At 35.0% G+C, this 21,209-nt stretch overlaps 4 protein-coding genes across 11 annotated transcripts; 3 read left to right on the top strand and 1 right to left on the bottom strand.

The window, feature by feature from the left end:
* The first annotated feature begins 1,708 nt into the window (after positions 1-1,708).
* Positions 1,709-2,602, top strand: LOC121755352 (EPIDERMAL PATTERNING FACTOR-like protein 9). Its single transcript, XM_042150675.1, has 3 exons — positions 1,709-1,974; positions 2,168-2,226; positions 2,324-2,602. The coding sequence occupies exons 1-3, from the start codon at positions 1,902-1,904 to the stop codon at positions 2,480-2,482; spliced, it is 291 nt and encodes a 96-aa protein (XP_042006609.1). The 5' UTR covers positions 1,709-1,901; the 3' UTR covers positions 2,483-2,602.
* Positions 2,603-4,345: 1,743 nt separating this feature from the next.
* LOC121755277 (PH, RCC1 and FYVE domains-containing protein 1-like) lies at positions 4,346-10,665 on the top strand. 7 transcript variants are annotated; one of them, XM_042150566.1, is made up of 7 exons: positions 4,346-4,467; positions 4,557-4,691; positions 4,849-5,183; positions 5,988-7,996; positions 8,083-8,229; positions 8,611-8,972; positions 10,479-10,665. In XM_042150566.1, exons 4-7 carry the CDS (start codon positions 6,119-6,121, stop codon positions 10,663-10,665), a joined length of 2,574 nt encoding a protein of 857 aa, XP_042006500.1. In that variant the 5' UTR covers positions 4,346-4,467; positions 4,557-4,691; positions 4,849-5,183; positions 5,988-6,118. The 7 variants fall into 7 exon arrangements, 5 of the variants coding, with proteins under 5 accessions (XP_042006500.1, XP_042006502.1, XP_042006498.1 ...); XR_006040684.1 differs by having other exon boundaries at positions 4,352-4,691; positions 8,611-8,725; positions 8,817-8,972; positions 10,479-10,611; XR_006040685.1 differs by lacking the exon at positions 10,479-10,665 and adding an exon at positions 10,333-10,369 and having other exon boundaries at positions 4,352-4,691; positions 8,611-8,725; positions 8,817-8,972.
* A 4,300-nt stretch (positions 10,666-14,965) lies between these two features.
* LOC121755348 (zinc finger protein JACKDAW-like) lies at positions 14,966-15,770 on the top strand. The gene is made up of 2 exons (XM_042150671.1): positions 14,966-15,105; positions 15,176-15,770. The coding sequence occupies exons 1-2, from the start codon at positions 15,003-15,005 to the stop codon at positions 15,433-15,435; spliced, it is 363 nt and encodes a 120-aa protein (XP_042006605.1). The 5' UTR covers positions 14,966-15,002; the 3' UTR covers positions 15,436-15,770.
* Positions 15,771-16,968: 1,198 nt separating this feature from the next.
* Positions 16,969-20,506, bottom strand: LOC121755332 (7-methyl-GTP pyrophosphatase-like). 2 transcript variants are annotated; one of them, XM_042150652.1, is made up of 10 exons: positions 20,385-20,506; positions 20,229-20,300; positions 20,080-20,154; positions 19,818-19,901; positions 19,539-19,610; positions 18,713-18,782; positions 18,532-18,623; positions 17,610-17,651; positions 17,457-17,537; positions 16,969-17,236 (listed from the first exon to the last, which is right to left on the bottom strand). In XM_042150652.1, the coding sequence occupies exons 1-10, from the start codon at positions 20,415-20,417 to the stop codon at positions 17,165-17,167; spliced, it is 693 nt and encodes a 230-aa protein (XP_042006586.1). In that variant the 5' UTR covers positions 20,418-20,506; the 3' UTR covers positions 16,969-17,164. The 2 variants fall into 2 exon arrangements, with proteins under 2 accessions (XP_042006586.1, XP_042006587.1); XM_042150653.1 differs by lacking the exon at positions 19,539-19,610.
* Between the last annotated feature and the right edge of the window lie 703 nt (positions 20,507-21,209).

A 21,209-nucleotide genomic window follows, 5' to 3' on the forward strand; every position in this document is an offset into this window, starting at 1 on the left:
CTTAATTATGACCTTCCGTATTTTTGGTTAATTATTGACCATTAGATCATCTAATCCTAGGGCAAAGATTTGAGCTGCATTTCTGGATTTAAATGCATTTTTATTTTGATCATCTTCCTATTTGAGCTGCATTTCTGGATTTAAATGCATTTTTATTTTGATCATCTATAGGGAGATGATCAAAATAAAAATGCATTTAAATCCAGAAATGCCGCTCCAAATCAGATTTAAATATAGAAACGCAGAACAATATCATACGTAGGACACTTTTAGGTCGTAGTTAGTTAATTTTTAGGTCATGTTAACAAAGCATGACCTAAAATGATCTTAGCATGACATTAAACCTAAATATTATAATATGACCTAAAATTGCTTAATTATGATCTTCCGTGTTTTTGGTTAATTATTGACCATTAGATCATCTAATCATAGGGAGGGAGATGATCAAAATAAAAATGCATTTAAATCCAGTAATGCAGCTCAAATATGATTTAAATACAGAAACGCAGAACAATATCATACGTAGGGCACTTTTAGGTCATAGTTTGTTAGCATGACCTAAAAATTAACTAACTATGACCTAAAAGTGCCCTACGTATGATATTGTTCTGCGTTTCTATATTTAAATCTAGTTTTGCATAGATCAAAACCCCATATATAAATATATATATATATATATATATATATATATATATTATTTTCTTTCCTCAGTAATCAAAAGAACAAATATTTCTTTTACTACAATGACTACCACAATTTTTCCAATTAATGGCAATCAAATCCGCACATATATACACTCATATATTCTCCTTTTCCTTATTAGCATAGGAGCGTGATATTAGTCAAACATAATGACTAATTATGATTTAGGGAATACATTATGGCTAATTGGTTATACGTCCATTTTCATTCCAATTATATCAATTAATTTAGGGAAAAATGTGTCTAATACCAAGTTAATGTATTATATTAAAAATTCAATTCTATTTAGGATTCTTATCACATGCGTGAGACACAAAACTTACAGACATATCACGCAGAAATAAAATTAACTCAATCAGTGGGGAGGTCCAAATATTATTATTAACAATTGCAGAGTATTTTTTGATTTTGACTTCACCGCAAGTAGTTGTTGCATATATAAATTATACTACTTTTGTCCCATAAAAATAGAAAATATTTTCATTTTGGTATGTCCCTTAAAATTAGAAACTTTTAAACTTTCTTATTTAAGAAGTGGACCCCACGATCCACTAATTCTATACTTTCTTACTTTCCTCATTTTTCTCACCCTCTCTTTTACTTTGATGGACAAATTATAACCCTCCCCTCCCCACACCCACCACAGGTCCCTCCAATGGGGAAGCCAAGCGCCGCGAGTGCCGGCAGCGTCGCGGCTCCCTCTCCGTTCCCCGTAGTAAATGCTCTAAAATTCAACCCATCTTGGATTTGTTCTTACATAAGGAACGGCGTCATGCTCCCAGCATGGTGATGACATAATTTGTGTGTTTTCCTATATTTCCCAAACGGAAAGGTAGCAGTTAAAAATTAGTAAAACATTGACTAGTAAAAAACAAGTGAATTTCACCATCATGCATTAAAAAAAATAGAGATGAAGAAAAACAAAAGTCAGGATTTATATGGAGCCCATTACACCTGAGTCCAGACAACACACTGAAATTGAAAATACAAGAAAATTTAACAGATACTTATCTCTCTTCTCTCATGTCAGCTACTGGGGACCTCTTTGAGGTTTGCAGTTGTGCATTTTTTAGCTACTCTATCTTCTTAATGCTCTATATTATGTTCTACCATTACAATCTCTCTTCCTATTTCACATCATTTATTTCTCCATCATACCTCATTTATTTAGTTTTTTCCAAAGAATTTGCAAGCTGAAAATGGTTGAGCCCAAACATCCCTTCCATCACTTCTTAATACTCATACTGCTTCTTGCACCACTTCTTCTTCAAGGTGATGATGCTTACCTACCTGCAAATATAAACATGTTGATATATTGATTGATTAAAACAAGGATTTGATACATTTGTAACTGAATTGCAATAATAACTTGAGATTTCAGTTTTATTCCTAAATTTTATCTTGTTTCAATATCTCCATTTGAATGACTTTTTTCTCAATTTTTTTTATGATTTAAATACCTCAGGTATAAGAGGGTCTCGAGTTCAAATCTCGCAAAACAATCATGATACACCAATGTACAAGGTCAGAAGCTAATAGTGACATTGATATCAACCATGAATTCATACACACACATATATAATTGTTATTGTTGAACATGGTACTAATATTTTTATTTTAGGATGGATGGAAGAGATTGTTGATTGGATCAGTAGCTCCAATTTGCACGTTCAATGAATGCAAAGGTTGCAAGTATAGGTGTATGGCTGAGCAAGTCCCAATCGAAAGAAATGATCCCATCAACACCGCCTACTACTACAAATGTGTTTGCCATAGATGATTGCTATATTGCTATTGATAATGATGAGATAGATAGAATTGTTGTTGAAGATTTTATGTTGTCCCAGATTTCTGTCTGTCTGAAATAGAAATAAATGACATCGGAGATTATTGAATTTCACCCTCATTCTTCTACTTCATTCTATTAATAAAATACTACTCCTGTATCTACATATATTAACAGTTCATATTTGAATATTTTCCTACATTTGCCTTTTTCTATGATTAAGCCACATTAGAGAATCAATCGGCCTTATTTTGGTCCTTAATTTAGCAAATGAAAATTTTAAGCACAAATTATACACAGTTTCTTTTAAATTTTAAAAAATACTACTACTACTTTGAACAGCAAAAAGAAGGAAGCACAAAAACCTCTCTGCTGAAGTATTACGAAAAATATAACTATCAGTTAGATTATTGTATAGTATGGAACAAAATAAAATGAAAATACAAAACACGAATGTGATAATTAGGAATTGCATGTGGAAGAGTGGTCCATAGTGGTGCATTTATGAGACTCCTGTAGAAACATAAGCGATCACGTATGCAATTGTAGATCTACTTGAGAATAGAGAGGTATAATTGTACAGTTGTACTCTGATTTTTTGTTATAGTACTTATTATATAATTACACATATTATTAATTGATTTAAAATATCAATGAAAAAGTTAGTATAATATGAGTCTCATTTTATATTTGTTTTCATATATATTTGCTTGGTTGGGATGGAGGAGAAACAGAACTATCAATTTGTGTTTTTGGTACGAGAGGTATTGGAAAATTCAGTATGGTGTCAAAAAAAAAAGCATCAACAAGAAAAAACCAAGATATTGGAAAAAAATTAAATATTACTCCCAGAACCAAAAAAGTGAAGCAATTATTTTTGTATGATGGTTCAAAAAATGTGTTAAGAAACTAAGCAAGATGTAATTAGTCGGCTTATGTAAATTTGCCAGATTTCTAAGTACATATCTTGTTAGAGCAAAGGAAAGGATAGTGATGAAGAGGGATTAAAGAGCAAATATTATGTTACAACAAAATTAACAACATATATAATGCAGGTATGATTGTCATTGTCCAAGCTTGGAAAGTAGAAACAAAAAATCATCCGAAAACAAGAGTTGGAAATTTTCTATGAAAAATAATGGGTGCGTGCGTGCTTCGGCCATGAAAGCCCACCACCTTGCCATTACTATCACCCAAATTCACGCACGTGCCCATTTGTTTACAAAGCTCAAACATATTACTACAACATTCAAACTCCCCATTCCCTCCACTTCTCCATACAACCCTTCAATCCCTCTATCAACTACTCTTTTCTCCTCCAACATTATCTGCAATTTGCAAACCACATAATCGATAAACAATTTTTTTATTCTAACCAAATTGGGAATGTGTTACTATGCGTCTCACCCGCACAGTAACCACCGTGAAAAGGAGATAAGAAATCCGAGCCTTCATTCTTCAGGTAGCTGAATCGGACGGCTGATACGACTCCCGCGTCGATGCGGACGCGCACGTGGACCACTTCGACTGCGGAGAAAGCGCCGTCGTCCCAATCCCGGCATAAAGTTGACAAGTATGGTAAATTATGAATTTATGAGAGAGAGAGAGAGATGAGTGTGTGGTAGTAAAAGTTGACAAGTATGGTAAATTGAAAGATAAAAGAATGTGTAATGAGTAATGGAGATTGATATATAAAGAGAGATGGAGACACGTTTACGATGACCGAGGAGATTGGTAGTATAAATACCTTGGTACTATACTATAGAGCATAAATTACGGTCAACATGCATTATAATTTCTACTTTAACAACTGTTATAATTTCTATTTTGATAGAGGTAGTTGACGGGGCAGATAAAATGCGCGCCAAATTCGCACCCAATTCCTCCAACATTCTCTCCCTCTATTCCCTGCCAACGCTCTGATGATCGCAAATCCATCCACTCTCGTTGCGCATTTATCAGAATTCCATCCAATTCTTGTAATTATTGGTGAATCTTACCTGCATCAAATACTAATTTCGCTCCGATCACCACTCCTAATCCTGCAATTTTTTCGAGCGCTCGACAGAAAATCCCAGGATCAAGATGAGGCTGTGGATGATTGGCCACAAGAGCGACCATTGGTGTTACATCTGAAGACCTCCTAGGATTGGTTAAAGATGGAATGGTGGATGATGGATGCACGGATCGTCACATTCAGCAGGTATCCTTTTTCCCTCGTTTCTGACTCTTGTCTAGGTTATTAGTGTCAAAGTTCAGCATCCTTATTTGCTACTATGAACATATGTATTGTTTGTCATGGGTTATTTTGTTTGATCAGTGCATTCATTCCTTATAACAATATGATTATTCTTTTGAAGGCACTAGTTGCTTTAAAGGAAGGAACACAGTTGATCAAGTATTGCTGATCAAGTAATCAGACTTTTTGACAGTAAGCAATTTCTTTGAATAAGGACCTATATGTGAGATTATATTTTCAGATTAATGTGTCTTGCAAGTTTATTGAGCAGGTATAGGAATCAATAGAAATCCAACTTCTGGAATTACCTATATCTTCCATCACTATTCCTTTATATCTGATGCCATTCAAGCATTTGTTGAAAACTCTAGGATGTAGAAGAGAAGCCAATATAAACTTCTGTAGCTTAAGGTTTTATATTGGTGCAGTTGAACAGCGATCTTCTTTTGAAGAGAGGTAAATAGACTCTTTCATATCATGTGGTAGTAGATGAGTATCTTCCAAAAGGTAGAGTAGCTCTTCTTTATCTTTTGCTTTTGTTTCCCTGTCTCGTGGAGGGACAAAGGAGGGGAGTTTCCCCAGCGTAGCCACTTGAGTGTTGTCCTTCTTTAGAGTGTTGTATCCAAATTACTTGGCAACATACAAAATCAAAAGGTTTTGGGGCTTGGGTGCCTCCAGATCCTGTGCATTATTATGCAAGCACATAAGTTGAGGTTATTTTTTAATTACATTTCATTGACCAAAGTAATGAAAAGCAGGGAATGTTGTAAATCTACCTGCACACTTCAGCACTGAATTAAATACAGAGGAATATAAAACCTGACACCAATTTTACTGAAATCAATTCTTTTGTTGCACTAGTCAAAGCTCCCGAGGACTACATATCCCTTTATATGGTGATTGGTATCATCAAGTTAATCCCTTACTATTTGCACTTTATATAGTCTACAGATATAATCAAATTGCTAAGAGTGAGTACTTTTATGTCCATTTTCTTGTTGGGAAAAAGTATAGATAGCTTGATAAAAGCATAGTATTTCTATATTTGTGTTTCTAAGCATCTCGAAATATTTTTGATAATACACTACGAAGGATATCAACATTTACCATTCTCCCTAACCGACACTTCTGGTACATTGGTTGTACTGGATCAACTAAATTTAAAAAGTGTGGACTTTCAGTGCACAATTGTGTATTTTGACTTGCTTGCTTAAACATTTTAGTTAGTCACGTGCATTACTAACATCTATGAGTTTTCAGGTGCATGGTGCTGGCAATAACTTTCACTATAGTTGCTCATTTTAAGGAGAATAAAGGAAGTATTCCAGTTATATTGATCATTATTTGAACAGTTCTACTCACATGTGGGATGTGAATATACCATTATACAAATGAGAACGAGTAATGTAGATGCTTTCCGTATTAGTATCTCAAGTACTCCTAGTTGTTCAAATCAAGTTTCTGGAACAGATGACACAGAATCTCCTGGTGATATTTATGTATGGGGGGAGATTTTGCAAGATGAAATAGTTAACGGAGCTAGGAATCCAAATCCAGTAAAAAATGATGTATTGACTCCAAAAGTAGTGCAATCAAATGTAGTTCTTGATGTGCAGAAAATTGCTTGTGGCGTTCAGCACATTGCACTTGTTACAAGGCAGGGTGAGGTTTTCACGTGGGGAGAGGAATCTGGGGGCAGACTGGGTCATGGAATTGAGAAGGACTTCAGTGGTCCTCGACTAGTGGAATTTCTGGCTTTTACAAATATTGAGTTTGTTGCATGTGGTGAGTTCCATACATCTGCACTATCTACGTCAGGTGACTTATACACATGGGGTGATGGTACCCATAATGTGGGTCTTCTGGGTCATGGTAAAAACTGTAGCCACTGGATACCAAAAAGAGTTTCTGGATCTCTGGAGAGCCTCCATGTTACATCAGTTGCTTGTGGAACCTGGCATTCAGCAGTGGTGACTTCCACTGGAAATTTGTTCACTTTTGGGGATGGTACATTTGGAGCTTTGGGTCACGGTGATCATGAAAGTGTTGCATATCCAAAAGAGGTCCAAGCACTGAGAGGTTTGAAAGCGGTTTCCATTTCGTGTGGAGCGTGGCACACTGCTGCTATTATAGAAGTTTCAACCCATCCTGGAGGCATCACTTCCTCAAGAAAGTTGTTCACCTGGGGTGATGGTGATAAAAATCGACTGGGTCATGGGAACAAGGATACTTATCTTGTTCCAACTCGTGTTTCTGATATTATTGATTACAACATCCAGCAGCTAGCATGCGGACATAACATAACTGTTGCCCTTACTACATCAGGCCATGTTTTCACTATGGGAAGTACTGAATATGGTCAGCTCGGTGATCCACAATCAGATGGAAAGCGGCCTAGACTGGTACAAGATGCATTAGTGGGACAGTTTGTTGAACAGATATCATGTGGTACACATCATGTTGCTGTTCTTACTGGAAGAAATGAAGTATTCACGTGGGGGAAAGGAGCCAATGGTAGGCTGGGACATGGGGATCTGGAAGATCGCAATGTTCCAACAATGGTTGAAGCTCTCAGAGATACACATGTGAAGAGCGTTGTGTGTGGTTCAAACTACACAGCAAGCATATGCATCCATAAGTGGGTCGCCGGTCCAGATCAATCCTTGTGTACTGCTTGTAAGCAGCCATTTGGTTTTACTCGAAAGCGGCATGACTGTTTTAACTGTGGCCTGGTGCACTGTCATGGTTGCCTTTCGAAAAAGTCGTTGAGAGCAGCACTTGCTCCAACTCCAGGTAAACCACACCGAGTATGTGAGTCCTGCTATCTTAAACTTAAAAAGGGTGCTGATACTAAAAGTGGAGCCAGTGTAACTCAGAGAGCACCAGGAATTTCTCAGCCGATAGATAGGGGAGTAGGAAAAACTTCACAAGTACTTCTCGGCAGCAGAGTGGACCCAGTAAGGTACCTTGAGTTTAAGTCCGGGATACGTGGAACAAGTCCTTCCCAAGTTCCGTCACGTTTGCAGCTAAGGGATGTTTCTTTCCCAAGCTCCTTTACTGTTCTGCAACGTGCTCTAAAGCCTGTTACCACAACAGCTCCATATCCAACAGCTCCATATCCTCAGCAGGCCTCACCGCAACCTCAGCCATACTCAAGACCTGTTTCTCCACAGTCACAAGCTAATTCTGCAATGTCAATGGCTGCCTTAGATAGTTTACAGGTTGCAAACGAAATACTGACCCAACAAGTTTCCAAACTGCATAACCAAGTACGCATCCCTTGTCAATAAGCTTAATCTTATCCTTAAAACTCACTTATTGCAACAGATTGCTGATTATTAATTTTCGAAGTTAGGTTAAGAGTTTAAAACAGAAAAATGAATCCCAAGATGCAGAAATTCAGAAGTTGAAGAAAGCTGCCCAAGAAACTACTTATCTGGCTGCTGCTGGGTCTTCCAAATGTTATCAAGCAGTGCAAAATGTCAAGGCCATCTCACAAAAAGTAATCCTATTTTCTCACTTCTTCAGCCATATTTGTTCAGTGGTTAATTTAAATTGTTGAAATGTTTATTCATATAAATTTGCACCCCCATTGAATTTATCATGCCAATTTATCATTGAGATGACTTGAACATTAACATTTACTAACACTTTAAACATTGTTTTATCAGTTGGATAAATAATTCCCACTAAAACTATTACATGGGTTGTTTCTTTCTTTGTGCGTATATATTTTCCTAGAGCACTAGTTTTTTTTTTAATTTATTCCAATTGATGCTCCCAAGAAACATGAAAATTTTAAGTGAAGTAGGTATAATAACATAAACATGTTATTTTAGTACAGAAGCTAATAGGATCTGTCGTACTTGCTCCTGCTTTCTAGGTGAAAGAAATTAAGGAGAAAATACCTCCTGAGATATCTGAGAGTGATTCCTTCAAATTAGTGCAAGCTCAAGTTGAATCTCTTCTGCATATAAGCGGGGCTCTAGCATCTGAAGGTAGTTCTCTGAGGCCACCTGAACCAACACGCGAATTGAATACCCAGAATATTTACGAAGCTTCAGTTGATAATAGTGGCTCATCTATTAGAAATACTCAATCAAGAGTCGAAGGCGTCCCTGGTACGCCCGAAACTGCAAGTGCTAAGGCACAAAGAGAAGTAATCGAGCAGTTTGAACCAGGTGTTTATGTGACACTCCATCTGCTACCAAATGGAACCAAGTGCTTTAAAAGGATTAAATTCAGGTATACGTCAGACTATCTCAAGCTTCTTCAGTTATTATCATTTTAAAACTTTGAAAATCATATCATAACTGCATCCATTTGCCCAAACTCCCCAACATGAACGAATATTTCAGTAACCTCATTTTCCTGAATTTTTGGCGACTTAGAGCAGTATGTGGCAGAACTTTTTTTTTTGCTATATTGTGATCTTCTCTGTTTAGATGAACTTTCAATGCAATGTCTGTATAATTCAATTTTACAACAAAAGGCATTGCTTTCATAAATGAATGCTAAGTCACTGGTAGCTTGTGGAATAGGTGTCAATACTTCACATGAACAATAGTTAGTATCATTTCTAAAGAAGATAAAGTTGATTGTGTTCGTTAATAAAAATCAAGAAAAATATCACGATATGCCTATGGTTACTATAAAATTAAAATATACTACTTATTACATTAATTTGTTAATGTGTGCGCTTCTCTAACTTAGTTATACTACAGTCCCATCAAATATCCTACAAAAGATGCATAATCTGCCTTTTTTATTAAGGAATTTGGAGCATATCTTTTTTTAATAGATAATGAAATGTTATCTGAAAAAAGGAGACTAAATCCAGTTTTACTTTTACCATAATCATCAATACTTATAACTAAATATGATTAACTTCATGCAATAATTTCTGTGTGAATATAAAAGATTGTCAAGCAAATATATCTTTGAAATAATTGAACAAGGGTTCCAAGTTAAGTGATCTCGGTTCAACCTAAGGAAAGGAAAAGGACTAAGTAAGGTAAGGAAATTAACAAAGGGAAATAAAAAGATTTGTTTGTTTGGTTCATCATCAGATAAGGCAATTGAGTTCCCTCTGATTCCCCTTTCGACTACGTGGTTCAAGACGCGAGAATCCACTTTAATTGTGGGTGGTGGCAACAGTGGTGGAGGAGGTCGGGAAGGTTGTGGGCGGTGGCAACAGTGTGGCGGAGGGTGGTGGGAGAAGAAGGATGCATGGATCCCTTTGATTTTTCTTATTTCCCCAATGAAACGGCCCCTAATTAATAAATATGCTTTGGAAGTGTAGATGTTTGGTTATATTACCAATATATCACCATGCATAATTTAACTTCGATGTAAACCTTGATGTTCTTGAGCTACGATGATCTTAACATATTATAGCACGTTAACTAAATCAATCGTCTCCCAACTAGGAAAACTTTTATTCTATATGATTTTATTTGCCAAGGATTCTAAATAATGCAATTCCTACTGAAAGAATTATAAGTAGCATTTTTAGTATTGTTATTATACCTAAATGCATTTTTTCCATTTTCAACAAGCTGAACTTTGTCATTCCCATTCATTTACATTCCATTCTTTGCTCCAGCATCTTCTGTATGGTAGATGCAAACAAATAATTAAACTGGATAATCTGCTGGGTAAGGTAGGTTGTTATGTCATTATGAACACTAATGTGCAAGTAATCTCAATATGTGTGTAGAAGCATCACTAATGTTTGTAAATTTATCACAGTAAGCGAAAATTCTCTGGGCAACAGGCAGAAGAATGGTGGACAGAAAACAAAGATAGATTGCTCAGAAAGTACAAACCAAGCAAGACAGGTAGCATGTCAGGAGATGAAATTCCACCTGAGTCGCCAGCTGAGGTCTTCCATGAGAGTGCAACCACTTTTGACGACCTTAATGCTGTACAGGAGTGACTGGTAAGATATGCAATACTCAGAAAGGCCAATCTTGTATTTTCATATTTGTGTAGCTACAATCGATTAAGACTCTTTTCGATCTCATGCAAACCCTAAAACGGTCTTTTGCTTTGGTGGTTATTGTAGGTTAGTTTGAAATTACAGAATACTAGCTAGTTTTGCTATTCACTTTGATATTTAATACTGTTGGAATTGTTCACAACATTACATTTGTGATAATCCAGGTAATATTTATGCAACTAGATATGGTTACCTACATAGCCTGCTGTTATTTTGGCTAGATTATGATTGGAGAAATCACCAATACAATGAATACATACTCAATCACCAATGCAATTTCGACCTTAGTTACAACACCATGTCTCAATTACATATATCAAATCGTGTGAGTTTATTTGCAATTAAACAAATCGAAACCATTATAAATAAAGAAGAATCAGACGCCATTGCCAATATAACAAGCTCGGTCATTCATGGGAAAATGACACAAAGATGCCCTTAATTTTTGATTGGGCGTCCTCGAAAATTTGCTGGGTTCCAAAGTTGGAGCATATATACATGTAACATCAACAGACTGTAATATTCTTGTATGAATTCATATCTCCCAACTCCAATCTTATTGTAGTATAATCTCATGTGAAAAGACTACAGCCATACAATTTAATGAGATGAAATGGAATTTATGTCAAGTTGGTTGTGACAACATGCATCTATATTCTCTATCTCATTCATATTCCGTCAAAACAAATTGATAGCTAAAGAATTCTTCCAAAATTATTGCAAGGTAGAATCAATCTGTTCAATGTCCAAGTCTGATCTTAAAATTTGCTTTCATAATACTAATAGGAAGCCTGAAATCTGGATTCTTCTAATTAGTCTGCAATTATTATGAGTTCCAACAAAGTGAATCTTTCCTTTCACTTAGATATGATCAAATATAACAATCTGAAAAATTTGCTTTGAATATGTAGTAGTAGATTTATATTAATAGTAGTCCAATCCATGATGCATATCTATTCATGCCCTATATATACACATGAGTAAAATTATTAATTAAAGGATCTTAAAAATTAATTAATTTCTTTCACTTGTTAAACGTTAAAAATATTAACTAAGAATATATATAGTCATAATAAATAAATTAAAGATACGGAGAAATAGAAATATAAGGGATCTATGCATGATCAGTAGAATTCTGTATCTCGAAGCATATTACATATTTTTCACAAAGATTCCAACCAAAGTTGGTATCACATCAAGCATTGTTGTAAAGCTGGCAATTGGGAAATTAGAGAAAAATCACAAATTATTTTCTCAGTTTAGTTTGAATTTTTTAATCAATTTGATTACAGTTATGATGATCTTCTCTCTCTCTTTTTTTTGATAATTAACAAGGTATCCATCGGGTGGCCAGTGACTATTCCATGCCCTGATTTGTAGGCACCTCAAAGAATGGGACAGCTGGTCCAATGATTTAAAGCTGCTCCATACCCAAAGGCAGGGATCGATCCCCTGACCATTTAGTTAAGGATGGATGAGTCTCATGCCACTCGATCACACTCCTTATGATGATCTTCAAACTTGATAGATTTTCACATCTAACAAGAGTGACTTCATTTAAAGTCTCTATCATAGTATTTGCTACCTGAATTATTGCTAGCCAACAATGTGACTGGAATAAAATTTTGTTGAACCAAAACATTGTCACGTGGTGTGTCTAATCAATCACAATTGCATAAATTAATGCAACCACCTAAAAGGCATTTTGCATCAATATATATACTGGCTGTTACATTCAAAAATCTGGTCGTATATTTTGGTACTACCTATTCTTATCAAGATTGAATCTGTGGATGAAGAATCAATGGGGATTCTATCTCTAAATTGCATCTCTTCCACAAAGTTGGTCTAAAGGTTATGAAAGTGAACTCCCAAATAATCCATCAAAGATTGATTTTTACTGGATGCCAATGTGGATGATAAGGATTCCATATATATCTGGATCATCTTTTACCATAAAGAATCATATATTTTATTCATACTTTATTTCATTTTCCTACGGATGGATACTTCATATTTTAATTAAGAGGAATTGCCTAATAATATCACGAAATTTTCCAAAAAACTATTTTTCCACGAACTTAATTAAAACTTGACATATAATAATATCATAAACTTAAATAGTTGTTGAATTTTTCCATCGTCGACAAAGTCCGGCTACATCTCATTTGTCATCACATCACAGTAGATATGATTACCACCGAAAAATGATAGTCATGATGTTATTAAGTCCCTAAAACACAGATATGGTTAATTATTCTTCTTATTTTAATGTAGTCCGATTCTGTTGCCAGCGAAAAAATTCAATAACTATTTAAGTTCGTGATATTATATTTCAAGTTTAAAGTTCATTCTACTAAAAAAATTTGGGAAAGTTTCGTGAATTAAAGGCCAATACCACTTTAATTAATAAGAATAGTGTGAGATTATTAATGATCATTATTTCATCTATCAATGTTAGGCAGTGCAATCCAAGAGAATATATGTCACAAACACAGAGATACACGCACTTTGATGTTGAACAACATGATTTAAACATGTGTTGGTACAAACTTCTTTGGTAAAAGTGATAGTGATTATAAATATAGCTATGTTTGTGAGTGTTCAAGATTAAGCTCAGGGTTCCATGCAAAATAAATTGTTTTGTGTTTATCAAGTAAAAACATCGCTGATTATAGATCTGATTAATTAGAAATTAAAATCAACTATGTATGTGGAGGGGATATAGATATAGATATGATAAATTTTTACTTTCGGCAAAAACTTCAAATGCAAGGGTCCACTAAAATGTGGCTTTTCATTTGTTAATTTCATTTTTTGATTATCTTGAGATGGAGTAGATCATAAAGTTAAAAGAAACATATGAAAAAGTGCAATGTGATGACGACAATCAAATTTGAACAGATTTTTTAAAGTCAATTAATCAGACCTATTTGTGTTGTAACAAAATGAAATCTCATTTTACCTCTATCCCCTGAATAAATAAAATGTTTAGTAATGCAACAAAACTCCCTAAAGAAAAGCAATATAAATATATAAAGATGGAGACATTGATTTCACTTTACAAGATAATGCTTGTACTTGCATGGTACGGACACATGAAACTCAAGTAAGGGCGAAACTCGAAGAAACACGTGTTATTCATTAATCATAAGTTAACAAAGTCGAACTTAGATTTTAGTGAACTGACTAGTTTTTTTTTCACGACTGCTACTTTCCATGTGTACGAAATAAACAATTTCTCAAATGCAAAAGTCTATATGTATTAAGTTATTAACAAACACATATTCGTTTGTGGTAATAGGTTATGTTGTATAGATGAACCAAATTTTATTTGTGAATACTACAAAATAGGGAGTAAATCCTTTTTTATAAGACTCGATAAAAGACCAACTTGAATAAAACTTTGAAAATAAATACTAGATTCCTAAAGCAAATCAACTCTAATAGTATAATACTCCGTAAACTTATCTCTAACAGAATAATAACTATTAAAAAAAAACCACTATAATATAAAGATGCAGCGCCCATTGTCGAAACATAAAAAACCATCATAGTGATTAATTAGCTACTACCTTTGTCCATGAAAAATAGTTATATTTTTCCTATTTAGACTGTCCATCAAAATTGATCTCTATATAATTATGAAATTCTTTCTAACAAGGTATGTCTCATTTTTCACTAATAATACTTCAACTTATTTTTCTCTCTATCTCTCTTATTTTACCAATTTTACATCAACCGTGTCGTTCACCATTTTGGGTAAAAGAGGTAGTATAATACATTTCGGTATTAATTCACCCCTTTTTACTATTATCTTGGAGTATAAGAAATTAAAAAAAATCTTAAAATAGTGATTAATTAGCTTCATAGTTATAGTTAAAAAAAACTTTATTTTTTTTTATCAAAATTGACCTAAATTCAAATTCAACTCTAAGTTAAAATTAGAGTAAAGGCCAAAATTGGTCCTGAACATATATCCATTTTACGATTTTGGTCTTAGACTTTATCTTTTGAATTTTTTAGTCATGTACATTTTAAATCGGATCACAATTGGTCTTCCGTTAACAATTCCGTTAATATTTAACATCTAGCGATTTTAATCACAATTTTAACCAATTAAAGCTGTTAATTATGATTACTTACACCCTAATTATATCCTTAATTATTTTAATAAATTTTCATTTAAAATATAAAACAAATATTATAAAAAACAAAAATGAAATATACGGCCCAATTTAATTAATCAATCATCTCCTTAATTAATCCTGGTAATGCTCACCAACATTGATCCCTCCGCCGCACCGGAGCCCCCTTTCTCCTACTGCCACACCGCCGCCGCCACCAAACGCAAGCGCCACCCCGCCGGAACCCCAGGTATTTATTTATTTTTAATTTAATTTATACATATATGTAATTATTTCCAAAAATTAATTGAAACTAGCAGATCCGGATGCGGAGGTGGTGTCGTTGTCGCCAAAGACGTTGCTGGAGTCGGATCGGTACGTGTGCGAGATCTGCAACCAAGGGTTCCAGAGGGATCAGAACCTGCAGATGCACAGGAGGAGGCACAACGATAAGCGGTCGGGGCCCATACATTACGCCTTGGAAGCGGTGGAATTTCAGTCAGAGGTGGTGGTCGCGGTAGATTTTGAGAGGCAGGTGGTGGAATTTGAGTTGGAGATGGTGATTGCGGTCGATTCTTAGTAGGAGACGGTGCTTGAGGTCGATTCTCAGTCGGATTCGATTTTGAGAGGCGGGTGCTCTTCCCCTTCCCCTTCCCCTTCCCCTTCTCGTTCTCCTTCTCCGTCGACTTATCGTTCTCCTTCTCCATCTAGAGTTTCTTCCTTCTGCCGATAAACTAGCTCAGCTTTCGTCGCGCCGCTCGCCGCTCAGAGAACAACGGCGCCGTCGAAGTGAGAGAGCGTGACCTTTCGTTTTTGTTCAAAAATTATCTGTTTGTTGTAAAATTATTTCTTACTCTTTATTTTCTTTTTTAATTCTCGTATTTTGGTATTTTAAATGATATATCCTTAAAATAATTAAGGTTATGATTAGGAGTTGGTAATCCCATTAAAAATTGCTTAAGTTGGTCAAAATTTTAATTAAAATCGCTGACTGTTAAATATTAACAGAATTGTTAACGGATGACCAATTGTGATCCGATTTGAAATTTGCATATCAAAAAATTCAAAAGATAAAGTCTAGGACCAAAATCATAAAATGAGCATATATTCAGGGCCAATTTTGATCTTTACTCTTAAAATTATGCTAGCTAGCACCAAAATTTTAATATGTTGTACATGACTTTAAACATTCCAATGCTAACATAAATTATACTCCTACTAGTAGTAACCAACGGGTCGTAGCGTAGTTGACAGTGCGAAGCAATACCTTGAGGTCACTGGTTCAAACCCCGTCACCCGTTGGGAGACTTTCGGTCGGCCTTAATCCGTAGTAGTATATAAATGTAGAGACGTCATAAATTAAAGTAGTAAATTCGGTTTTACATGCACCCAAGTAATGCGCGAAAATATAAGAATAGAGAGAATCCGATCCCCACCTATCCCAAAACTCTCTCTCGACTCTATCAATAGAAACAAGGTTGCATTTACCAAAAAAGCAAAGCCTAGTAGAGCAGCACACAGCCACTATATAAGAGAGGTGGGTAGTGAGTGATATGCATTGAAGAAAGATAGAGAGAAAAAATGAGCTCAAACTCGAAGTGGACGGCGTGGGAGAACAAGGTGTTTGAGGATGCATTGGCAAGCTACGGCAAGGGCACGGCCGAGTGGTGGCAGAATGTAGCTGAGGCGGTGGGCGGGAAGAGCGTCGAAGAGGTGAAACGCCATTACCAGAAGCTTGTTCAAGATATCAACCGCATTGAAACCGGCAAGGTCCCTCTTCCTAATTACAACACCACCACCAATCCTTACAAATCTTGATTCATCTCTCTTACTTAGCTTACATATGTTTATTTTCTAATTTGCCTTCTTCTTTTCCTTCCTACTATATTTCACTCTACTTTGTATCATTTGTATGCATCGTAATCTACGTGCTTCTTTTTAGCTTTTCGTACACTCATTTTAGAGATAAATAAATCTCTACGTTGATGCAAAATCGTTTCATACAGAACTGCCATTTCTTATGGACAAAATCTGGTAGTTCCTTCAAATTTAAAAATGGTTGAAAGAAATCAACTTTATATAACGTGCCAATTACCCACGACGAAATACGAAATACTACAACACTACTCCAGCAGCATAGAGCATGAAAATTGGTTAATTAGCACTTCCACGTACTTGAAACATGTTCATGGAACATATTCAGAGTCACGAAGATAATAAATTGCAATATAAGATTCCTCACAATCTAGGAAACCTTATGTTTAGAGCTCAGCAATGTCACTAATGCCTCATGCTGCAATGAAGTCAATTCACAGAACCTCCTTCATTAATCTTCTTGTAAGATCTTTTGGGAGTCCCATTACACTATCCGTTCCACCCACCTGCCATATTAAAAATTCAAAATTGAGTGATTCAATTGTTTAACAAGTCACTGAGACACAAGATTACATGTAAAATCTGCAATGTGTGGCACTTCTATAAACATTGAATGAAATTCTGCAAATATTTTAAAATCCATCTTTTAACATATATTTTGAACTAGCTTGTCGCTCCAATTAACATTATCTTAGGGAAGTAAGTCAAAAATTAGGATGTACTGACCACTTCTTTAACGTATGGTGCAACCAGAGGATGTTCAATAATCAGCCCTCCTGCTACGTTGAGCACAAGCGCTTCTTCTATCTATAAACAGAACAAACATTGGTAACCGTATACATAAGGCAAGCTACAATGGTATATGTTTAAACAACATACCAGTTTTTCTATGACTTCTTCCGGTATATCATGGAAATGAATCTGCACAAGTCAAATTACTCATCATGGTGTAGCACTTTCATGGAAATCAATCAGCAATAAGACAAAAAGTTTCTAATATATCATACATCATGAGTACCACTTCTCATATTTAAAACCAGAGTTATCTTCAAACCAAAAGAGGTTGCATTTTTATCCACAACATGAAGCTTGCACTTGACATATTGACCAGGTAATAACAAAAGGGAGACATGCATTCTCTGCAAAAACTTGGTATGTAGTGCAGATTATGGAAACTAAGCAAACAATTAAGAACTTCACCATAACATAATCTCCAAAAATCTCACTAATCACTATGCTTAATGACGTCATAATAGTTTCCCAAGTGACTAACACACTTCCGTATGACTATTCAGATCACCTTGACAGATCATCTCATATTGAGCATTAAGAAAGGTGACTACTAAATTTATGTTAACAAGAAGAGACTACAAACATAAAAAAAGCAGGTATTGAACTAATTTCGAATTGATGCTTCGTCAAGAGCGCGCCAAGTTTTATACCCGCTAAACATTATAAATGCTGTTGATCATATTTGTATCTAGGTTTTACTTATCTATCTATTGTTATTTTAGGACTCTATTTGACCTGGTTCTCTGGTAGGAATCCTCGCTTTTCATTCCCTATATATGGGGAGACTCTGTTGCTGTGAATATACGGTTTATTGCTTTCTCCTATACGTCTCCATATTATTAGAGCTTCATAACAAATAGGGTGTTCTAAAGTGTGTTTTCTTCCTCATGTAATAGCATGTTATGTGAACCACAAAATTACGTTATCAGCTTAGAATGTAATTTATCAAGCATATCCGTAGGTCACAAACTACAGAAATATGAAATTAAGAAGCCTAAGTCAAAATTACCTCAACTTTGTCCCATCCCCCTTTCCTTGATCCATTGCTAAGGTTTGTTACAAGAACAGAACTCACTGTGGCAGCATGCCCACCAGAATAGCCTACGACACAAATATGCAAGGCAATGTGAGTGGCAAACTACTATTTTACAGAGGATGGATTCAAGGATGAGTATATGATATCATTAAACCTTTTATGAATTGACGTGCCTCCTCTTTGCTAGAAGGTTTCTCCCTTATCATGCCTTCATACACCACAACCTCCATATTGTTATAGGAATATAGTGAGACAAAAGAAAACATGGTGTAATAGCAATCTATATATCTAAAACATTGAATTAAGCGCTCAGAAGATACTGGTAGGTATCTCATGCCAAATAATCATAATCAACTTACATGAGTGATTGGGTACTAATTTTCACCTTATGGAAAAAAAATCTAGAAGTTGTTCTTCTAAGATAGAGTCAGGGATGAATATGAAGATTAAGAGATTTTTCTGTAGCCTAGCACACCATAACCAAACACATAGGTTTAATTAACTTAGAGATGGAAGCTGGGATATTCAAGATTATGGGATTCCACAATGAGTTACAAGGAGTTAGAATCAACAGGTGTGAGGGTAAATTTTACTCAACAGGTTGAAGATAGCCAGCTACTTTACTTTACAGTAAAACTCAAGTAAATGGACAATTGAAAAACCTCAGAATTAAATTGGATGTACACATGTGTGGTTTACTGGTTTTAACACCTAAATGTTTGTAGGATCAAAAATTTAAACCACTTTCCAGGTAAGTTAAGTCGAATGCCTATAACTGAAATAAGTACTTCCAACTATAAGCTCAAATCACAGAGCTGAACAGTGGTTTAGCAGCACAAGTGCACAACCTAAGATGGTTAATTTCAAACCAGGGGAAAGGCTTCTAAAATTATTTATTAGAATCGGAGAATGTAGAATGAGAACACTTGATAAACATGTCCAAAAACTTATATAAGTTGAATCAAGGAAATGTGTTATACTTGGTCACAGGTGATTAGCAATGTAGGTTCTGCCTCGTCTTTCCCATGAAGCTTTGGTTGGACATTTTCTACCTAATGAAAAATTAGAGTTAAGCCCATAAGCTTAAAATGAAACGACCTAAAACAAACAGCACTCAGAAGCTTTCTGGCACTTGCCAGATTATGTACATTAAAGAGAGATTAGAAGAGTTTAATTGGAGGGTTCGGGTTAATACTTAGACACGCAAACAATACAATGAAATGGAGAGCATAGATTCACAGGGGAAATGAAAGACATACAGTATCAGCAGATATTACAACTGTAGGCTTAGAATCCTTCTCTTCATTCCCAAGATTCTCCAGTTTACCTATTATAGCATCTGCCTGAGGCACAAAATTATACACACAATTTTCATCTGAACCCACTCATCACAATCTAAAAGATGAAAAGGGCATAAATAAATCCCTACTAAAGCAAACACACAAATTATACTATTTCTCCAGAAGCTATACCAGTCTTATTAGTAATTAATTAAACAAAATGAATGGAAACAGAGAGCACCTTTGCCTCTGCAAGAGCCATAACCAAATCTTCGGTCTTTTCTTTGCGAATCGCCTTTTCATCTATGTCTGCAGACTACACACACCAATTATAAAAACTAAATGAAACTAAATTGAATTGAAGGTAAAGCTCGAAAAATTCTAATATACCATGGTAGTGAATTTGAAACCCATATCAGCCATAATCTTTTTGCGGGCAACAGAAGATGAGCCCAAGATTATCTGCGACGCAACATCAAACATTCACAAATTTGCATTTTTCCAGTTTCATTCAAATGAGGAACACAGAAATATCAGTTAAAACACCTTGAATTCTTGATTGTTAGCAGTAGAATCCATCTTTTGCTTTTTTGGTAGGTACCAATTTCAGTTCGAGTTTTGAAAATGGAATGCAAAACGCAATGAGCAAACGGAATTCTTTTTTTTTCTTTTTGTTATTTTCAGGTGTAAAAAATACAAAAAAACAAAACAAATCATATATGGGCTTCTCGGCCCAATATCCGCTCCCATAGGAATATCACTTTTCTAACTTACCAATGGATAAATTGTGATACTGTATGAAAATGAATTAAATACAACGTGAATAAGTCATATGAAAAGTAGTCACTAAATTATCATTTCTATTTTTATGTTGTAGTAGTACTAATTCATCAAATCAAGTAGGAAAATAGATTTTTGATCGGCCATTGAATCAACCAAAATGTTTTATTTTATCATCATGATTATGTCCCACAGTTTTTCTTTGTGTTCCATTATACTTACATCCTTCGCTACTTTAATAAGCTGTAATTGGAAAAACAGTCCATTCCACCGACACAAAACATTACACTTTTTATCCCACTATTATTTTTTTAAAATGGATCCTCAAATTTTCAATTATAATTTTAATTATCTTTTTTCCCTAGACATTAACATATTTAATCATTATTCTCTTCGTTTAACACATTATAAGCATCTTCTAAAATCCCGTGTCATTCAATAAGCATATCATATTCTACCAAATAAAGAGAGTATTACAATATAATTCCACTATCCCAGAAAGTTTGTCATATTTTTCCATTTCTATCGTCCACAAAATTTGTCACATTTCATTTTTTTCCATTTTGGTAGTGAACCTCATATTCCATTAAC

The sequence above is a fragment of the Salvia splendens genome, chromosome 11 (genome assembly GCF_004379255.2).
Source record: "Salvia splendens isolate huo1 chromosome 11, SspV2, whole genome shotgun sequence".
In the NCBI taxonomy this organism is placed as follows: Eukaryota; Viridiplantae; Streptophyta; class Magnoliopsida; order Lamiales; family Lamiaceae; genus Salvia; species Salvia splendens.